The sequence below is a fragment of the Rhodamnia argentea genome, chromosome 2 (genome assembly GCF_020921035.1).
Source record: "Rhodamnia argentea isolate NSW1041297 chromosome 2, ASM2092103v1, whole genome shotgun sequence".
In the NCBI taxonomy this organism is placed as follows: domain Eukaryota; kingdom Viridiplantae; phylum Streptophyta; class Magnoliopsida; order Myrtales; family Myrtaceae; genus Rhodamnia; species Rhodamnia argentea.
The window spans coordinates 20,907,551-20,929,069 of NC_063151.1; the positions used below are offsets into that span (position 1 = coordinate 20,907,551).

The window sequence follows — 21,519 nt, forward strand, 5'->3', positions numbered from 1 at the left end:
TCACACAATGCCACGTCACAGCTTGAAAGTGCCATTGGGTACTTCTATGGAGTCAGCACCTCGGCTACCACATGGTGATACGTAACGTCCACAGTGCCACATGGCACTGGAACTAACACGTGGCAGTCCACGAGCGTTACGTATCACCACGTGGTAGCCGAGGTGCTGGCTCACCAGGCGTTTCCCCCTATAAATACCCCCTTGCAGCTTCATTTTCACGAATCAAAACACCCTCTTCCTTCTCATTATGTTCCTGTTTGGCCGGCAATCGCAGAGCTCGCATTATCAAACGCCAATGCCGCTTTACCATTCAAGAAAGCTAGTGCGACAACAAGGTGTGACGGCGATCTATGGTGATTCGTTTGTACGCAAAATTAAGGCAAGTAGATCCCTATTCCGTATTACTAGATTAACTATGGTTCGCCATTGTGAGCATTGAGCACCGGTTAATCTTGACTTGTGGCAATTATAATTTGGTATGATTCTAAGACTCTATGCTATCGTGTACCTTGTGTTTCATCGTGGTGAACTTGTCCTCAATCTTGCGATTCTATAGCTGGTTTAGTTGTTTACTAATCTATTTGTAATGCAAGCTAGTGAAAAAAATCGGGTCATTACGGTTTTAAAGAATTAATATGTGTTTAGTAACTGCACAAAATTTTTGTTCTTGAAAACAATTTTTCTTCTCAATTTTTGTAATTTAAATTAAATAATTACGTATTTACTTTGCGAAATTTCATCCTACATTTAGAATTAATTGAAAATTAATATATGTATCGATTCTCATTTATTATTTTTTTCGTGCTACTCCATCTAATTTTCCCGTCATAACGAGTCGTTTTAAGCTTAAAAAGGAGAGACCATATTAGGTTAGTGTGTGATTTCATGTTAGTTTAGTTAGTGACCTTTTAATTCTCACTTGTCCAAATAGATTTTAGGCTCTCATAAGTAATTTTAGTGTGGTGCAATGATCCGTTGTTGGATGTGGCTATAATGAATAAGTCAATTACAGTATAGAGCTTAAAAAGGGACGTTAATTATATGTGTTCTTAGCTTGTCCAATCCCTGCATTGACATGCAAAAAAAGAAATCCCTACATTATGCCGAATAATATTTTAAATCGAGGGAAAGTGACGAAAAAATTGGAAGGAAAAAGCGAGAGATGTGAGACTTTATGTTGTTTTATTTTTCTGAAAAGTGATTTTTTTTTTCAAAATCAGAATTAGAATCATTGCGGTGCATGGCATTAAAGACCGTGGAGTAACCCAATATGTAAAGCACATTCAATTCGGGTAATAATTTCTGGCACTGGGGGTGACATGTAAAACGGACACGGTCGACGAAAATGTGCGAAACTAAGATAATCGGGGAAATGGAGCACGTGCTGCCGGCCGATGACAAGTGTCACCAACCGGGATAACACGTTGCACTCACGCAAAGCCATGTCACAGCTTGAAAGTGTCATTGGGCACTTCTATGGTGCCACATGGCATCGGGACTGACATGTGGCAGCCCACGAGCGTAAAGTGTCACCAGGCGGTAGCCGAGGTGCTGACTCACCAGGCGTTTCCCCCTATAAATACCCCCTTGCAGCTTCATTTTCACGAATCAAAACACCCTCTTCCCTCTCAATATGTTCTTGTTTGGCCGGCCATCGTAGAGCTCGCATTATCAAACGCCGATGCCGCTTTGCCATTCAAGAAAGCTAGTGCGACAACAAGGTGTGACGGCGATGTATGGTGATTCGTCTGTACGCAAAATTAAGGCAAGTAGATTCCTATTCCGTATTACTAGATTAACTATGGTTTGCCATTGTGAGCATTGAGCACGGGTCAATTTTGACTTGTGGTGATTATAATTTGACATGATTCTAAGACTCTATGCTGTCGTGTACCTTGTGTTTCATCGTGGTGAACTTGTCCTCAATCTTGCGATTCTATAGCTGGTTTAGTCGTTTGGACTAGTGATCCTACTTGTTGGGTTTAATACTTACTCGGTTGGTTGAAATGTTTTTCAGAATATTAGTATGCCGAGTCATCGACTCCTATGCAACAATGCTTTTTATGATGAACCCTTATGGATAAGTCGGTCTACGGAAGAGTATGCATAAGTTCGACCCAATAGTCCTTTATGAATTTGTTATAAGATCATTCGTTCTCGAGTTGACCACCAATCCGAAGGGTTGCATTCGAGTTCAAGGCCATGTACCGTTGTAGCCTAATAGGGTGGATAGGTCCTATTGCACCTCACCAGTTTGACAAGGACGGTCAGATTGAGAATGTGAATGACAATACGGAGTTCAGAGCATATACTATTATGATATTTCCGTCTGATTTTAGTACTCGGGAGTAGATTGACCTTCTTCGTAATCCTCATAGACTAGTCATTGTAATTAAGGAATGATGTACACGACTTAGATAAGATATGAATATGAAATATATAACCAATTTGTTGAATGGTCTTATTGTTCGCGATGTATCTTATCGGATTAGTGAAACTCATTAAGGCCATACCTTATTAGGTGTACCTACCATATGTTTGACATACACTTGTGTATTGTATGGCCACTTATTTGTTTTTAGTTAACCTTCCGCATACGCCATTGTAACTATATAGTAAAACATTAAAGCAGCGCACGAAGTTAGTGAGTAGGGGACGGATTGAGACACCACAAAAACCCATGAATAGAATAAAAAAAAAATCAATTCTAATTAGAATCGTCTTCTAGACTTGTTGCCGTTGGATCGAAAATTAAAAGAAAATCACAACCCCTCGGGTCGGGATCTGATTATATGGGCATGATCAACTAAATCTGCACCACCGAAGATGGCGGGTCTTGTGTCGGCGAAGAGAGTTCCTTCGCATGAGAATTATGGACAAAACAACGACGTCAATGAAAATCGCTCGCAAATTACCTATGTTTCTCCTTCCAACAACATTAGAACGTCAATGAGATGGGGACATAAGTCGAGTAATGAGGCACATTTTATTTTTTTTCCTTAGGGATAGCGTGATTCATCTATATAATGCATTGACTCATCTCTTGATTGTACTCAAACCTCACCATTCCTGCACGTTGGGTAAGGCTCCACTCATAAGATGATGGTGGTGACCGGTCAAGTTGTTTCCGAGCGTGGCATGGTTGGATGACATAATAATAATAATAATAATAATAATAAATACTCGATCCAGGGTGCAAGCTTCACACCTTGCCATTTTGCTAAATGTCCTCGCCATACTATAGTAAATCGTTAATTAGTACAATCAATCCACACATAATATTTGGTACTAAATTTATTTGCAAATCTAAAGTGGGTATGATACTATAGTCATGGATCCCACGGAAACGAGGGGCTGCTTCTTGTAAGGGAATGCTAGGCCAATGCATTGGGAGAATTACCAAAAATTTTCTAAATGTACTATAATTATGCTAATTTATTTTCAATATTTTATTTGTCAATTTAGTTCTAAACTTTTTGCATTTATGCTAATTCAGTCCATTTGGCCGGGCGACACTAACAAGAATTTTTTTAAATAATATTTGAATGATTTTTTTCTTTTCTTTTCTTTAGTTTTTTTTTTAACCCAACACTTGCCCTCCCCCAAGCCAAGGCATCTCGACCCCGGCAACAATGCCAGCATCGGTTGACCATATGGATTAAATTGGGAATAAATGCAAAAGATTTAAGATTGAATTGACAAAAAAAAATTTAAGATTAAACGGACACATTTAAAGTAAATTTAATTTTTTTTATGATAATTTTTCCCCAATGCAGTTGATAGAGGCCAAATTGTGGAAATCTTTCCCTTTAATTAATGCGGGCTTAATTACTTACAAAGCCTCATAGCCAGTGCTAAAATTTTTAGATTCTACTGAACTTTCAAAACTGTTCAGTAATGTCTAAAACGTCGATCTAGCTTCGTCTCATCGTCAGTACACACTCAAAAACACCCGTTATCGATACGCATACTCCAACCAATTTCGTCGAATCTCATACAAACGAACTGATCGTGACAAATTTGAACATCACAACAAGTCTGGAAAAGGAAAAATCTCAGCTGCAAAGCTTTTTTATGCTCCAGTGCAAACTGGTGAATGACGCAGGAAAGCAACAACATTGCCTAAGAATCGTTCCAAGGAAACTACGAAGATATAGTAGCCTCCCAATTTTTCCCCAGTACAGCTCATCTGGTAGAAAACCCGTAAATTTTTTTTTTTTTTATACGTTAGCAATTGTGGCCATCCAATGTTTTATTCTACTGGTATATGGAAACTCAGACTAAATCAACTCTTGCATGTAGATACGAGAAGAAACTTCGCGGCGGCTGACAGATTGAGGTGGTTTTTTTTTGTCCCCCTCTCTTTTCACATTAGATAAGTGTTCTGAGGAGACAATCTGCCAATTCAACTGACAAACACCCACCAACTGAAGGTGAGTCTAATTCTGGCGATTCATTGTACAGCGCGTATGCCAGGTTCATTGGACAGCCAAAGGTGTAGAGTTCTGGTCATTCCACTTTCAGAACAATCTTCATGAATTCATATACAAAGTAACTAATCGCAGCAGAGGGAAGTACCTGGAGAAGAAAGACATCAGACCTTTTATGGGAAAACCGTACATGCAAGGAACAGTTAGTAGGTTAGTAGAATCAAGATGAGCATCACTAAGATCGGAGGACAAAGCTACAACATCTCTTTCTTTTGCTCAATTTGATGAGGACATGTTTGATATGACAACAACTGGCATGTATAATAGAACTCACTTACCTCCTACTTAATCATATTGATTTCTTTTCCAATACACAATCATCATCTTGTTAAGGTAAGAGTAAACGACCATACACCTCCTTACTTCCTTGTGTTGTGATACATAGATTAATTTGTTTGACATTCCACACACATACGCTACTCTCGATGCAGACAATAGCAAATAGTAATCAGCAATATGTAAAATTTTTGGGCCAGTTCAACAATTTGACATGAAACATGACATCTGCTGACTCGATAGCTTGGAAATTTTCAACATGTCACACCATCAAATCAATCAAAATCTCCAATCTCAAAAATAAAAGGCAATTTAATGACAACAATACATAAATTGACACCGATCAATCATGTGAAGCCAAATGTAATGACGAAGAGTCGACTATTAGAAGCACCAGTAAAGCAAAATGGCTCGATGGAACTAGTTATAAAAGCAGGGTACAAGTCCAGTGAGCTAGATATATCTACCTGTAACAAGCTGGGAATAAGTCCGGCATAAAGAGCTGGAACTCCTCCGTGCTCGATAATCTTGGCACAAGTTGCAATGGCACTCAATCTTGTTGCCTGCACTTGCAACTGGAGCCGTCTCCTAACCACTTCAAATGGGTATGTGGCCGCTTCAGCACAGGCACCCGATATAGCACCATAAAACAGTGTCCTTACAGGCCCCAGCTCCAGCTGGTCCAAAGCATTCAGTTCCTCCCCATGTTCATTCAGATTCTGGATTCGTTTTCTTCCCTCCGGTGAATGCAGATAAGCCGATTTCAATATATCATACACTCCGTAGAAAACTGCACTTGAAGGAGCCATGCTAAGTATGGAAGGTGCCAAGCCCCTGTAAAGGGAAAAGAATCCTTCGGTTCGAATCATGTATCCGAAAGCACCAATCACACCGCCCAATGCTTCTCCGCCAGGTGCCACCAGCTTAGTTCTAATCTACAAGAGAAACAGGAGGTCATAGGTTTCTCAAGCTTAAGAATGTTAACAGAAAAAAGAGCGAGATTATTAAAAACCGAAAGTCCAAACCTAGTCAATTTAGAAGGACTGGAGAGGAGAAACAGAAATAAATATCTCCAAATTTGCTGCCCCAAGCAGTGAACCATTATCATAAACTTGTAACAGAAAGATATGTTAGCTGACAAGCTGTTCAAGTCCACTCAAATCTAATAGAATTGAATAAAATTCAGGATATACCAATATTATCCTAGAGAGCAACACTTCATCAACCATACTGCAACCTTACAAGGCTGGAAACACTGTACACTGTCTATAATATTAAACGGTACTTGAAAGGTAGACTTGGTTTGCTGCGACTAATAACATCGTGGTAAGCTTCTAACCATTTGCTTGGGTCCATTCACTACGTGATATTTCATTTTATACATAGCTCACACATTTTTCTATGGAGGTTGCAATATGGCGGCCTCCAAATATTATGATTAAGTGATGGAGTCTAACAGAAAGAAGGTTTTTCCGACGTTAAAATGCCCACTTTGTGCACTGCACGAGGTTCCATCAGTCAATGTTGAATTATGTAAATCAAGCTTAAGGCTATGTTTCAAAAGCCAAGGAGAGGAGGAATACAAGAGCTGAGTGTGGAAGAAAGACTAAGGTAAAAATTGAAACTTTTGAGAGGGAGAACATAAAAAAATTTCCACAAGCCTCTCATTTTCCTCTCCTCAGCTTTCCAAACATAGTCTAACTGTCATTTAGAGCAGATGCTCTCTGATTTAAATAAGTCCATAGCAGGAAAAGATGATTGTCTCGCCAACATACATGAGCTGGACAAGCGCTAGCAAGTTTCCCATAAGATCCAGATTTACTGATCAAAGGGTCAAGTTTCCAGGATCCTTCACCCAAGCAGAAACCTTTTATCCCCTCAAGTAAAGAAGGCAGTGAATAGAGATGTCCTCCCTAAGCTGCCCTCCATAGATTTTTTTACATTAAAAGTAACATCTTTTGGTGGATCTGGGCCAAAACCCGAGTTCCAAAAGAGCATTTTACTATTACGCAGGACTTCGCTGCACCAGACTCTTCTAATGACAAAAGAAATCATTTCAGAAATAATACAAATAAACACGTTAGCTACATCAATATAGAATGGCAATTAAACACCCAGGTCGTGAAACTAATATTCAGCACAATCTAAAGTCAACTGCAGCACCAGGGATAGAGGGAAATACAACGTTGCAAGACAAAAATCTTGGAGCATTTCAAGTATTCTATCATTCCTGAAACTACTAAGCTTGAACCACCTGTATTTTCTTAATTCAAGATAAGTCACATCACCTACAATTCGATCAGCTGCAAATTTTTCAACAGATTGACATGCCTGTTGCTAAAGAATTCCAAATTTGGACTGAGTGAATTGAAAAAAAAAAACTATTCGCTCACTATAGCTTCTATAAGCAGACACCTAAGAAGCACCAAAAGATACTTTTTTACCCTTTTTTCTCCACTATACATCAATGTATTCTCTCTTTCTTTTCTTTTTTTGAGATTCCCTATTTAGCTATGTAGAGAAAACATGCCCTCAAGTCTATTGTGGCGGACATACTCCACATAGCATTCGTATGATAAGTTCATATATATATGATAAACCTAACCCAACTGAGCTTTAGTCTACTTTTGGACAATTTTTCAAAGGCTCTTGGTTCTGGCCAACCCAGCATATATTCTCTTGAATGTAATGGAGGATCTCGATTGCTTTCAATAACTTCTTAATGGCAAACTTATCTTTCTTTGGTTCTAATCATTTGCAAAATTCAAGATTCCAGAAGTGGCTGAATGTGTACGCCCTCTCCATATCCCTTCCTCCCTTTTTCTAAAGTTTCATTTTCCCAGGCTCTCTCAGCTTATCAAACTCAACGCACATATAGGTACAATGTTTCTAATACAACTTTCACTCACTTCTTCCCCTTCATATCTTGTGCAGTAGACTCAACAACAAGAAAAATAATGTTTTGTACACTTGAATGCTCGTGCAATGCCATAAGTATTTATACTTCTCATGGGTAAAGCGAGTTTAAGTTAAAACAGAGAGAGAGAGAGAGAGAGAGAGAGAGCCATACAGTGTCAAGTGGTAGGCAAAGGACAGTGGCAGTGATGCCAGCTGCAGCACCAGCAATAAACCTCTCAAAGTTCGTAGTTTCATCATTTCCAGAAAATCTAAGCAATTGCTTTCTGTAGGTATCATAAGCACAAAAGTTGATAGCTTTAAATGGAGCTGTACGGAGAATGTTGATTAAGTTTCCCTTCCAAAAGCCACGTAAACCTTGTGTAGCTGCAATTGTCCTCACGAGATCAGTAATATTCTTCTGCTCTCCACGAACTATATACTCCAGCTTTAGTCTCTCAAGTGGCGCAACAAAAGTTCTGGCAAATCGACATTCACCACAATCAACTACAGTGGAGAAGTTAGTATCAAAAGAACAAAAGACATGGGAATTCGCCCCTTTACACGATTATGTAATAAACAATATTAAGAAGTTCCCATGTAGAACAAAAGATTTGTGGCTATCAATATTAAATCATATCTCCTTGATCAAATTCCTTGCCCACATGACCACAACATTGTTGTCAGTGTGCAAAATGTATCACGTTTCCAAAAGGAAGTCTTTCCTTAAAGAATTCATACACTTATAAAAATAATTACATCTCCCTCAATGCATTACTTCACATAACATGATCAGACTGATTGAGTTGGCAGAGGCACAAGAAAATTAATCAGCTGTTAAGAAGAAAGAGGTCAAGTTCTGAATTTTTTAAAGTACAACCTAACAATGGTAGTCCCACATCAAGTTTCAAGCATCATAGCAGGACCAATGGGCTATTGCCAATGCCATTTGAAAAGCAAACATAACTGTATTTGGTTTTTTGGTAATGATGCTAGGAAAAGTATAACCGGTGGACCAAATTGATCTACAAACTTGAGTGACAACATTGTAACTGGACGTTCAAGTAAAACTGCCACGTTCAATGCCAATATGAGTCGGCCCCGTCACTTAGTATACCAATTTCGTTAACTAGCCAAGGTATACCGACATATATATGTTGAACAGGGGCAGATGCCTCCTAAAATCAAGATTTAATTCTCCACATCACGGGTAGAAACCACAGGGGCAGGTATTAATCATCTATCACAAACATTTTCCATTGTTTTCGGTAGAACACAAGAAAGATTTACGCGTACATTAGGTTTAGCCCACGTTAAAATAAACAAGGAAATGCATTTGTTGATGGACATCCCATCTCGCATCTGTTTGACCCATTTTCTTGGTGATGATAGCTATGTCCCCCCCATTAACCTACACAACCTTACATTACGAAAGAGGCACTCCCTTTACTAGAGAAGAAAAGATATCGCTTACGAGAGCACGAAAAGAAATCACTGACCTCGAAACCATGGCTGCAATAGCGCCAGCCCACAAGTGCTTAGTGGTGTTCACAGCACCTATGCCTCTCCCTCTCACCGTCACCTTCCTCCTCTTCCTCTCGGTAGAAACGACACTCGTACGCTCCTTCGGGCCCGAGCTCTGGTCTCCATTTTTCCGCGACAAGGCCACGCTAGGCTCCTCCACAATCCCATCACCACCCCTCAAGCTCACCGACAAGAACCCGGGGCGATAAACCCTCTTCTCTCTCTGGCACGCCATAATGCTACAATTACTATTCAACGGAATCAAATGAAGAAACGAAGAAGGCAAAGTGGGGTCGAGAAATAATCCCCCGTTCACCGAAACAACAGGACTCGAATCCGAGTCTCCATTCGACGGGCTCTGAGACCCTTCATTCGACTGTATCTGTATGTTTCGCAAGAACAGTTGCAGACTCGGCATTGCAGGTGGTAAAAAATAGAACAAGAACAAGAATTGAAGATTGAAAGGGAGTGTCTTGTTGTATGAACTGGTTCAAGAAGAATTGGAGAAATTTCAGTGTAGATTTCATGGGTTAGTGGCGAAGTTGTGAAAGGACAAGATTTGAGGTCAAAGAAGCGTTGGAAGAGGAAAATGGCGGGTTCGGCCTCGCTTCCATCGCCGCACCGCGCATCGGAAGAAGCTCCGCCTCCGCGAAACCGAGAGCTTCCCTTCCTCTGATATTTGACTTTTCGTTCTTTTTCTCGTATGGAATGTTTTGGATTTTGGCTTGGCTCAATACCCAAATAAACCATCAATTTTAACATATGTACTAATTATATCCAGAAAAAAATTTATCTCATAAAAAACCTTTAATTTCTATTTTGTTCAAATTCTATCAGCCTAATATAAAAAAAACTCAATATTAGCAATTATTTCAATTATATCCAAATTTTTTTTTGTCTCATAAAAATTTAGGAAAAAGCCACCAAAAACCCTAAACTATGTTTGCGGTGACATATTTACCCCAAACTTTTGTTTGTGACACAAAAAGTCCTAAACTTGTACCCATGTGACACATTTACCTCAAACTTGTGCTCGTGTGACATATTTATCCCAAACTTTTTATCGTAACACTAAAAACTCCAAACTCATAGGCATGTGACACATTTATCCCAAATTTTGAGGTAAATGTGTCACATAAATATAAGTTTAAGATTTTTGATATCACAAAAAAATATTTTGGGGTAAATATGTCATACGGGTACAAGTTTAGGGTTTTCGATGTCATAAGAAAAAGTTTAGGGTAAATGTGTCGTATGAGTAAAAGTTTGGGGTTTTTGGTGTCACAAAAAAAGTTTGGGGTAAATGTGTCATAGTTGATATAGTTCGGGGTTCTTGGTGATTTTTTCTCTAAAAATTTCAAACTTTCACTTTTATCTCGATTTTATCGTTATCGACGTTTCGTCCATAATCACCGTTAGTTAATTTTACGTAGCTCGAATTTTTTCTATGAACTTACCAATGAGTCTTCGATATTCGAAAACATAAGATTTTAAGGATGACGAGATTTGAGATCATTCGTACAAATAATCAAATCTCCACTTGAAGGATCCGAAACATGCCATCTTGAGTAGCTCCGTATCTCCCATCAATGAGTATCGGAGACAGACAATAAAAGAGAAGTTTATGGGAGGTTTTTATGTCGGTTTTGCTGATTTAGAATTCATTAATGACATAAAAATGTTGCATAAGATTAACTAATGATGACTATGAATAGAAGACTAATTGTGGTAGAATTGAGGTAAAAGTAAAAGTCAGAACTTTTTTATGAGATAGAAAAAATTTTAGATATAATTGGGACATATACTAAAGTTCAATTTTTTTTTATATTAGGTCGATAGAATTGGGAAAAAAAAGTAAAAGTTTGGGATTTTTCATGAGATAAATTTTTTTTGGATATAATTAAGACAAATGCTAAAGTTAAAGATTTTTTTTTTATCATGCCTTTAGATTTTGTAGGGATGCTCTTGTATTTCTGTGAAGTGGCAATTGGTTCATTTTACAATCGAGGGGAAATGTCATAGCTATAGTATTTTTGCCTTGGTGGATTTCTCTCATTTAATAAATATCTTGAATTTGGGATTACCAATTGGGGGAATATTAGGTAATTCGAATTTTTTTTTATTGATATTCAAGAAAAGAGTATTATAGAAAAATTCATAAAATTGGAAGTACTCTTAGTCTTTGACGAAATGATAAAAAAAATTACCCAGGAAACGCGTTTGTTGACAATCCTTTATTCCAATAGAATCTAAGGTTTCTCGAATAATGTGATATCTCAAACCAATTACATCCTTAATCTTTTCCCTTCTTACTAAGACTCCAGAATGTTCTTATGAATTATGGCTAATACTAAGCATACAAGCAGTAATTTCAAATCTAAAAATTAATCGTACTCTGGTAACTTTACGTAAGGCAAAGTTTAGAGTTATTTCACATCGGTTGTAGAAGGGGCCGGTAGTCGTTTTATAATGTGATAAAAGTCTCATCATTTGAGCTAGTTTTTGAGATAGGATAGACCCAAGACCACCTAACACAGGTATTAAAATTCAAGTTACCAATAAATCTAGATCAACAATCACATGGGAGACATATGGTTATTGCTAATAAATCTAGATCAACAATCACATGAGAGACATACGGGTTGTTACTGCTTCTACCCAAGGTTTAATGTGTAAGGAAAAGATTGTTGAAGTTATCCCACATTGTGGAAGGGGTGGGAGACATACGGGTTGTTGTTGCTTCAACCCAATGTTTAATGTGTGAGAGAAATATTGTTGGGGCTATCCCATATTGTGGACGTGGTTGGAGGTCGAATTTTAAGAGTGAGAGAAAGCCTCAACATTGGTATCAGAATCTAGATTACCAACAAATATGTACTCAACAATCTTACGTGATAGATATAAGTTGTTGCAGCTCATATCCATGCCCGATGTGTGAGGGGGAGAGTCCACCAGTTTATGAACAAGTCTGAACTCAATAGTTATATGGGAGATGTACGAGTTGTTGTGGCTCCTATCCAAGTCCGATATGTGAGGGGGAGATTGTTGGGATTATTCTATATCGGTTGTGAAAGATGTTGGTGGTAGGTCTATTGATGTGAGGAAAACCTTCATTCTTTAAACTAGCTTTTGAGGTGAGATAGGTGCAAAACCATCCAATACTCCGAGTTATAAAAAATCTGATCACAAGTTGTAGAAGTTCTCATCGTATATTTGGTGTAATTTAAAGTAGGATTGAAATTTTTTAAAAATCTTCCATCGTGTCCATTTTTTCGGTCTCCACCCGTCACTTCCAACACCCGTTGTAGTGCCTCGAGTATGCCTTTACATTCGGCATCCTCTCGATCGGCTTCCTTGTGGTGGCCGTTGTCTATGCAAATTTCAGGCGCGGGTCGCGGCCCCTTGTATATACGTCATGTCAAATTCTGATAGATTTACGATACAAGAATCTGTGGTGTGGTTCCAGCCTTTTAGATCCACACAAAACATTCCCTATTTCCCGTGCCAGGGACTTCGACCCGTAGCAAGTGCATGAGCAGATTTCCAGCAAGATGACCCATCATCGGAGGCATTCCAAGTCACCTGGCCTTCTCTCTCGATATCCCTCGAATAGTAGCAATAGAAATTAGTCCCTTCAAAAGCTTCAGGAATATTAGAGGAAACAACTCCCATCCTCACGAAGGGAGTCGCTAGTCAAGAGATCTTCATTTCTCTTTGATTAATCCCACGGATTGGAGCAAAAGGTTCCATCAAACCCCAGTTAAGGACAATACGTACGTGAGAACTGGTCAAGCAGTTTATAACAAGATGAGTCCATTTCGGGGGAAAATAAAAATGGAGGAGGGGTTTGTCAGTGAAGTCCTGTTCAAGCTTCCCATGAAAGCCTTTTCCAGGTCAATTTTGATGGCCGAAAAACATTTCGTGCATTTTAAAGTTTCTTTTAAGAGTAAATGGCTTAACTTCTCAGAACTTTATCCCAATGTAACCCGTCTCTCTCCCCCTCCCCCCTTTAGGGTTTCCGCCACCGCCTGCACTTTGTTAGGGAGAGGGAGGAACTTCCTCCCCCCTCCCCCTTCCCCTCCCCCCGGTGATTGCCTAAACTTTGTTTTTTCACTGTCCGTTTCTCACCATCTCCTTCATCTTCTCTACATGCTTCTCGGTTGGGTTTTGGCTTGGAAGCTAGTTCTGGTTCATGCTCCTCTTGTTCAAGAGATCGTCGGCCTTCGGAAGAAGACCGTCAACTCGAAGGCTCTGACTCGCCATCGATTTTCTTTGCTAGGGTTGTCTTTCTTTTTCTCTTCCACTATGTTTTGGGAGTTTGTGAGTATGAATAATTTTCTTCGATTGATTTTGGGTGAATGTGGAGACCAATTTAGCCATTCATCCAATCGGCCACCGATGAGGACGTTCGTGACATGGGCCCACAAACTCTTCGAGATTGGACGCTCTCTTCTCCCGATTTAGATTTAGGTCTAGATCTATGGATTTCACTTTCTCGATCTAAATCTAGAATAGATTTGGTAGTTTCTTATAGGTAATTGATTTGCGTTCTTTCAACATACTAATGTTGATGTTCTTGCTCAGCGATAGTGACGGGAAAGTCGAATTTAGACGCGCACCGCAAGCCGTTGCAATTGGTTTAGGAGTTTTTTAGTGTGTGCTCATTACTGACTTTAGTGATCAATCGCCAAAATTTTATAATGGCAAATCTATTCTTAGAAGATGAGATTATGCTTCTAGCTACGTAATATACTTTGTTATTTGCTTTTTGACATTTTCTTTTTTTAGCTGTTATTTGCAACCTTGAAAGCATTCCATGTAACTCTCTCAACTATTATTCTAATTGATGAATGAAATCTTTCTTTCGATTAAAAAAATCAATGTGCAATATGGTACCTAAAATTTAACTTTGTTCAATATGGTACATAAATATTAGCCAAATGTGGTCCCTAAACTTTTGGTACATGTTCAATTTCATATGGTCCATGGACCGTATGAAATTGTTCAATATTCTCCCCGCCCTTGAATTTATAAAAAGATAACGTTGAACATTTTCACCCAATCCAAGGACTAAATTGAATATGCACCAAAAGTTCATAGATCACAAGTTCATGGACTACACATTGAACAATTTAAAAGTTTAAATGACATTTACGTTTTTTTTTTTTGGGTTTAGATGGGCAATTTATGTTATTATCCCTTTCTTTAAACTTCTTTTTTCCATCCAATTGTCGTGGTTTTGCATTCCTTGGAATTCATAATCAACATCGGTGTCTCTATCCGCGAGGGAAAATACATAGCCATCAATGGAGCTATTGTATACTTCGATAGCCATGTCTCCCCCATGGCCATCACTAAGGTTGATCCCTCTAATCCTCGGCGATACCCTCTTTGAGAAGCAGAATGCAGCTTCTTGATGTTTAGAGTTTTACCGTGCACCCACCTTAAAATCGAATGGGGGAAACAAGATTTCCCAAGAATACCTTTCTCTTTTCACTCTCACATATGGTGTTTAGCCAAACACAATATCGTCTCCAAAAATATGTGGGCCAATTATCGACATGGGCTATACATGGGCCACCTTAAATTTCGTGGGCCAGCCTAGCGAGTTCTAATTCAAAGGGCCAGAATTAGTGGTCTTAAATGAGTAATGTTATGTTTGACCGAAAAAAAAAAAAAAAACAAATAGTTATGTTATGAAATGCCCAACTCATTGTCGTCACCGACTCGCGACTCTCTCGATCGGATTTGATTCACGACTGCCCCCACCACCTATCTCTGGCTTCAACGCCGCTCACCTCCGGTGGCCCTCCGAGAAGGTGTAGGATAGTGAAAGGCCGAGCAGCTATTACAAATCGTATCAAGATCAAACCATGTCTCGCCCTCACTTGCTGCTCTCAAATTGGATTCGGTTCTCCCCAATCGGTACCCGCCATGAATCCCAATTTCGTCTCTGATTCGATGAAGCCCAGTATCGAAGATTCGCAAAGTAAATGGAACGTGCAAGTTGGGAGCCCCATTGTCGTTCCTCCATCGCCTGTTTGCCAAGTTGAGCTTGAGTGATCAGGTTTTCTTTCTCTTGGCCTTCATTGCGAGCACTGTAATTATTCTTTCTTCCTTTCCTGGGTCATTTAAATTTGTGTTGTTTTAGCTGAAAGTTTTGAATTTTATTGCACAACCGCCGTGGGGGTTTTTTTTTTTTGCCGAAGTTTGCAGTGGTGTCGGGCCTGGGGTTGACGTTCACGAGCCTTGTGATCGCAGCTGTGCCAGCATTTATGCAAGATAGAATGATTATGTTAAGAATTAAGATCACGTGCTATACAAGTCGCGGAATGGTGCAGTTTGCTTCTTGGCTTACTGCATCCCTATAACTTGTTAAGGGTGCGAATGTCAATCATTCTGTTCCTGAGAATAATTTTTATCTAATTCCTTGGACGAGTTCTGAGCAGAGAAACATGTTTGATAACGGTATGAAATTTCTGTACTCGAATTGTACAAGCTGCTGAAGACATCAATAGATCGTGAATCTAGCACGAAACGGAAGACAAAGAGGGAGGCGGAGCTAGGTCACGACAACAAAGAGGGAGAAGGAGATAGAGACTCGCCTTGTTGCAATGGAGCCTAGGGTTGTGATGGAGCTAGGGTTGCAACGAGAGGCAAAGCTACGATTGCGGTGATAGACGTTTCACAGTGGTGGCGAGGCTCCCTGTGGCGACGACGGAACTCAAGCAAAGAGGAGACGGAGAAGCTCGGCCAAGTCTATGCACATGAGAGATAGGGATGTGAGAGAGGGAGAACGCATGTGAGAGAGAGGGAGTGAGCGATGAGAAGAGTTTTTATTTCTATTTCCGTTCTCATTTTTGTACTAAAAATTTATTTCGGAAATAGAAAATTGATATAATATTACCAAATAGATTTCTATTCCAAATATGTTTTCTAGAACAAAAAAAAAAAAGAATAATTATTATGCGCGCTGTAATTGTTGGTTTGGTCCTCCGTAACATATGAAACCAGTGAGTTAGATGCAACTTCCCTGTGTTTTGTAAGTACGTTTGTCTGTGTTTTTTTTTTTTTGGTCGAAACGTTTGTCTGTGTTGATTGGAACCCAATTCTATGTGTGGGAGGAAATGGGCCTAGCCATCAATTTTGCCCAATTGTGCTATGAGCCCTTTTCTGATCAAAGTATAACTTGGTGTGTGCTTGACATGCTTGATTAAGCACGATTCTCAATTGGGTCATTCTTCCAGCTGAAGTACTTGGTGAATTTCCATTGCAGGTTCTCTGGCCAAAGAGTGGTTGGAAGCCAGTTCCTCTTGTTGATATAATTGAAGGACCTGCATCGAATCGAGCAAGAGACCCTTGCTTTGCCTTCATCTTGTACTTCTTGTGTAGATAGTCTTATTAGCGAATGTTCACGGCACAAAGAGGGAAGAGAAGGCAAGAGTAAACATACGATTGGGCATAACAGGTTATTGGGTTAAGACTGCTTAGCACACCAACAAGTTTGGTCTTTGTTTTGAGCTCAATCTGATGATGAGAGTGAACTGTTTCAGGTCGAGATTCGTGGGTTTCGATAAGAAATTTGGAAAAAAAAATATACAAAAAGAGACGTATAAAATTCCAGCTATAAATCAGAGGCAACAATATATGAAGAAAATATCTAAAATAAATTCCGGATTGGGTACAAGTCGATAACTTACATTGCAAATAAAGAGGTCAAAACAAATTATACTAGTTAATTTGAACCGAACTATTTATAACTCAATTTGACTTATCCGTTTGACAGGTCTACATATATAATTTGATTTGGGGGTATTTCTTACATTGCATTGTTTGGTAAGTTATTCATTTAACAATTTGGGCACGAGCGTATCGCTGTCAACAACATGTTTCGTAAACCTAAATTGGAATTGGATTAAGTAATGAAAGATTGAAAGATTGCGATAGCGCATCGATTTAGAGAGAGGGAGAGAAGCAACCACCATCTTTTGACGGCCTTAAAACGAACAGTTATTGTTCTTGTTTCGTAATTTTCAATTGCTTTTCATCCATCCATCCATCCATCCATCCATCCATAACCAATTCACCGTTTGAATTGGGTCCATTCACGATTCATTTGCCTAGGACAAAGGGAGAGGAAACAGATAAAAATGTACTCGCAAATATTATGTATCATACCACATCATATCGGACAAGATATCCTTACACTCATCTGCGTTAGTCCCACTTATCTTCTTCACTCTCTCAATCTCTCATTACACTCAAGGTGACAGTCACAGGGCAAACTTCTTGGGTTATGTAATGTATATATTCATCGTCCCCGTTTAACCTAGTACTAACTCATAAACAAAGCTTAGGGTTATACATATGTCTCAAACCATCACTACTCGCATAGGAGGCTGCACCGACCCTTGAAGAGCGTCCGGTGGCTCTGGTCGGACGGGTGCAAGAACTTGCAGTTGGGACATGTCGGAGACGACTTGCACAGCATCACCAGCATGTGGCACCTCGCACAAACTGTTGCGATCATATGATCCTCCTCCTCTTCTTCTTCTTCTTCTTCTCCTCCTCCTCCTCCTCCTTTGGTTTCGTTTTTCGTCTGTAATCCCAACCATGACCGCACCTTTTTCACTTGCCGTCCTGATTCCTTCTCTGAGAGATTGCCGGGGTCACGCGTTGTCCTTGACAACAGGTCCTCATGATCATCTTGCTGGTCGTGGCTATAAGGTAGGTTGAGCTCGAGTTCTAAGCTCAGGTGATGACTGGGGCTCGTTGGGCGATCCGTGTCCGAGGTTTCTCTAGGATCTTTTGACGTTTTCTTGTGTGTTCTTGTGTTGTAGAAGTGTATCTGTCCGGACTGCAAAAGAACCGAGACTCGTAAATTTGCTTAATTGGTGCCTGTAATTTCCCACAACAGCCTGTCGCTCTGCCCTATTCTTGGTGATTACATGTGTTCAAATAAGTACCTTTCACTCGAAAGTTGTCCCATCATCAGCCAAACAATCCATGGCTAGAATATGGGCAATTTAAGAATAAAAGAAACATTGTAATTCTCCAAATTTTTCTACGAGGACGAAGCATGAATATCCATCAATCACGATGGAACATAGAAGATCCAAGACAAGTATTGAGATTTTATGCATGCGACACAGATCAATACAGAATAGAGAGGATCTACATCCATAACCACTTCTCTCTTTTTTTTTTTTTTTGTTGAAATCATCATAGCTTAGAAAGGAAGCAAAAATCCTTTCCAAACACTGACTTTCTACGAATTGATTTTGTTCTATGGCTCGAAAACGTGTCTCCAGGACTTTTCGAGAACCAGTGAATCCGCATGATCTTACACGAGTGTTGACATGAGACTGATGTACCTGAATATCAAGGTATCGTTGCCACTCCCAAGGCAAAGGAGTTTCGAGGTGGAGCTCGATGTCGAGCACTGTCCCCGTGGCTTCCGTCGTTTCCGAGGATGATCGTTTCCGGAAGGGCCCTTCGGCTTCTTCTAACCTCCGCTGATGCCGTGGTGGTTGCGTCTCTTCCCACTTCCTCTTTTTGGATGGACTCTCCAAACCTTGAGCGATCGCCCCCCTCTGTTCCGGAGACTGGGGCGTTGAATTTTGAAAAGAAACCATTACTCTCTCTCTCTCTCTCTCTCTCTCTCTGCTCTCTGTCCGTGGAGTATGAGAGAGAGTCGATAGGAGGAGAGTGAAAACGTTTTATAGGAAGGTTAAACGAGAGGGAGAGAGAGTGAGAGACTGCTTCGATCAACAGTTGGAGGTGTGAAGGGCTCAGCTTTAAGAGAGAGCTCACATCTGCATGACGTGTGTTCCGAGTTGGCGCTTCTCATCAATTTCTTCACCTCTAACCTCTGCGCTCTCTCTCTCTCTGTAAGCTGTCTAGCTTCCAATGTCTAGCTAGTGACGGAGGATATAAGTTAATTGCTCATTCAATCCCTCCTTAATCGTATCAAGTGAAACATAATTAGATCAAGTCAATCACATTTTAGAATCCATAGGATGTATATCGGTTCCACTAAAAGATACGAGTTTTTGTGCGTTTTGTCTAAATCTATACAGTGTTAACCCTCAAGGCATCGACATGAACGATATGGCTTTATCGACGAGAGCTCTTGGCACATTGATTAAACACACTAAATAAAGAAAGATTCAATTCTCAATGTATCAAATGCACGTATAACGAGAAAAGTCGACGCATAGAAGATTGTTATTGTTTAATTATTGATCGACTAATGAGTGCCTCGGGTGCACTTCTTAACAAAATCCAAAGAAAATGGATGTGGACCATCGGTTGTAATTGTTTCAAGGGTTTGACTCAATCTGATCGCCAGAGATCATCGCCCATTACTTACAATACATACTTAAGTTGCCTTTTTGTTCTCAATTTCAATGACTGAATTCACTCCTTCAATAGATGAGAATGTCCAATTCATGACTATTTGTGAAAGGCAATTTTACACAGGTAGTGTAACTTAAATTAATGTCCTAATATCTAATGGCCAAGCTCTCCCAATTTACCGGCTGTTATGTAAGGATTGCATAGTACCTATGATTCATGTTGCGGTTAACAATATCGAACGTTTTGACCGGATGAAGTTATCATAAATTCAGAAACAAATCTACTTGCATCAAGCAGTTCGTATGCTTGGCCCTGTTGGACCTAACTTGAAATGATATTTTGATTATGCACACATTAAATGACACAGTCGAATTTCATGGTCCCAGGTGTGTCCAATTTCTTTAGTCCAAGGTCCGATGTAGCACGATTGTGCATTCAAAGTGACTCACCTGACCTTGAGGGGCGCCAGAAACACCCAAATCCCGACGCATAAGATCTTCCTTCGCTTACGTGTTAAATCCCCTTGGTACAGATCTCTGAAAAAAGTGCCAAAAAAAAAAAAAAAAAGAATATCTCGAGGCACCTTAGAAAACCTGTTGACTATGCTTTAAAAGCACTATTTTGGATTTTTTTTTATTAGATCCATAATCGGTGTTTCATACACATTGATTGTTGACGTCTCGTTAACAAGTGCCCTTAGAGTGCTGGATAAGATAACTATAATTGCTATTGTTGAAGAAGTAATAGTGTATGCATGTTCAACATAAATGACAAGCCCGGAAAGATTGACTAAGTTTAGTGCGTGAAAATCGGTCCAAAAGAGACAATTCGTTACGCAAAGAAAAGCTAGAGGACGTATGTAATGCAAGCTTACGAAATGGAAAGGTGCAGATGACAGGCTAATCTATCATTTTCATGTTGACAATAATACATATGAAAACCCATTAAACAGTCTTAACAGTTGTCCTAAGGTCACATTTGACATTTCTATGCACGTATTAGTAATATCGCTATCGGGTATCGATATTCAAGTTGTAAGATCGATCCGGATTCCACTTAGACATCTCTATACAGTTCTTAACAAGTTTGGTATTCGGTGGTAGGTATCCTACAACCCATACCCGGCTAACAATATAACCAAATTTTTTCCTCCAACGATCACTAGCTTTTTTAGGCAATTATACTACTCATTCAAAATTATCGCAAAATTAACTGGGAGGAGGGGGGGCAGATTCGTGTCTCGATTCCAAAAAAACCCGACGCGAGATTGGGACAGATTCAAGCTATTTACTCGTCGCAATCCTTGGATATGAATTCGAATCCATGACCAACCTCCATTCGAAGACAATGAAGGACCTCCAACTTCAGCCAAAAGCCAGAAGGGACAGGAGAGAGCTGAAGGCTTTTATGAGAGACGGTGTGATTTTGTTTGTGTTAGAGAGAGAGAGAGAGAGAGAGAGAGAGAGAGAGAGAGACAGCGAGGGAAAGATATGGGAGGTCATTGAATGAGGGGAGACTGCATTACAGTTGAAGGAAGGGTCCTGATTGCCAATCCATCTTTAATACCACAATAACTCCAACTTCTACAATCGGGTCACTCCAAGTACTCCAACCTTTTAAGAGCCCTTCCCACATCTCTCTAAGCTACAAAGGCAAAAGACCAAAACCCCAACCAACAAAAAAACAAAAGCCGAAACCCTACACTGCCCATGCTCCTATGAATCCATACTTATAAATTTCGTTGAAAAACTGCTTTGGAGCACCCGTTAGATTAATCGAATATTAAAACATCGGGGAATTTCAATGCACCGATTGTCCTCGTGACATGCTCGATCAGTCGAACACTGTTTTCCTCACCAAAACATGTTTAGCGAGCGTCCGGGAGGCGCTCATGGACCAAACCCTAATAATAATTTGCTCCGAGGGATCCTACGACATCGACGTGTTGAGCTTTTAAAGCTCCTCCCAGCACCAC

At 39.8% G+C, this 21,519-nt stretch overlaps 2 protein-coding genes across 3 annotated transcripts; both read right to left on the reverse strand.

The window, feature by feature from the left end:
* Positions 1-3,868: 3,868 nt before the first annotated feature.
* Positions 3,869-9,875, reverse strand: LOC115739511 (probable mitochondrial adenine nucleotide transporter BTL3). 2 transcript variants are annotated; one of them, XM_030672637.2, is made up of 4 exons: positions 9,161-9,875; positions 7,837-8,140; positions 5,234-5,701; positions 3,869-4,201 (listed from the first exon to the last, which is right to left on the reverse strand). In XM_030672637.2, the coding sequence occupies exons 1-4, from the start codon at positions 9,601-9,603 to the stop codon at positions 4,073-4,075; spliced, it is 1,344 nt and encodes a 447-aa protein (XP_030528497.2). In that variant the 5' UTR covers positions 9,604-9,875; the 3' UTR covers positions 3,869-4,072. The 2 variants fall into 2 exon arrangements, with proteins under 2 accessions (XP_030528497.2, XP_030528498.1); XM_030672638.2 differs by lacking the exon at positions 3,869-4,201 and adding an exon at positions 4,227-4,578 and having other exon boundaries at positions 9,161-9,874.
* Positions 9,876-17,275: 7,400 nt separating this feature from the next.
* Positions 17,276-19,009, reverse strand: LOC115739465. The gene is made up of 2 exons (XM_030672573.2): positions 18,560-19,009; positions 17,276-18,042 (listed from the first exon to the last, which is right to left on the reverse strand). The coding sequence occupies exons 1-2, from the start codon at positions 18,818-18,820 to the stop codon at positions 17,569-17,571; spliced, it is 735 nt and encodes a 244-aa protein (XP_030528433.2). The 5' UTR covers positions 18,821-19,009; the 3' UTR covers positions 17,276-17,568.
* Between the last annotated feature and the right edge of the window lie 2,510 nt (positions 19,010-21,519).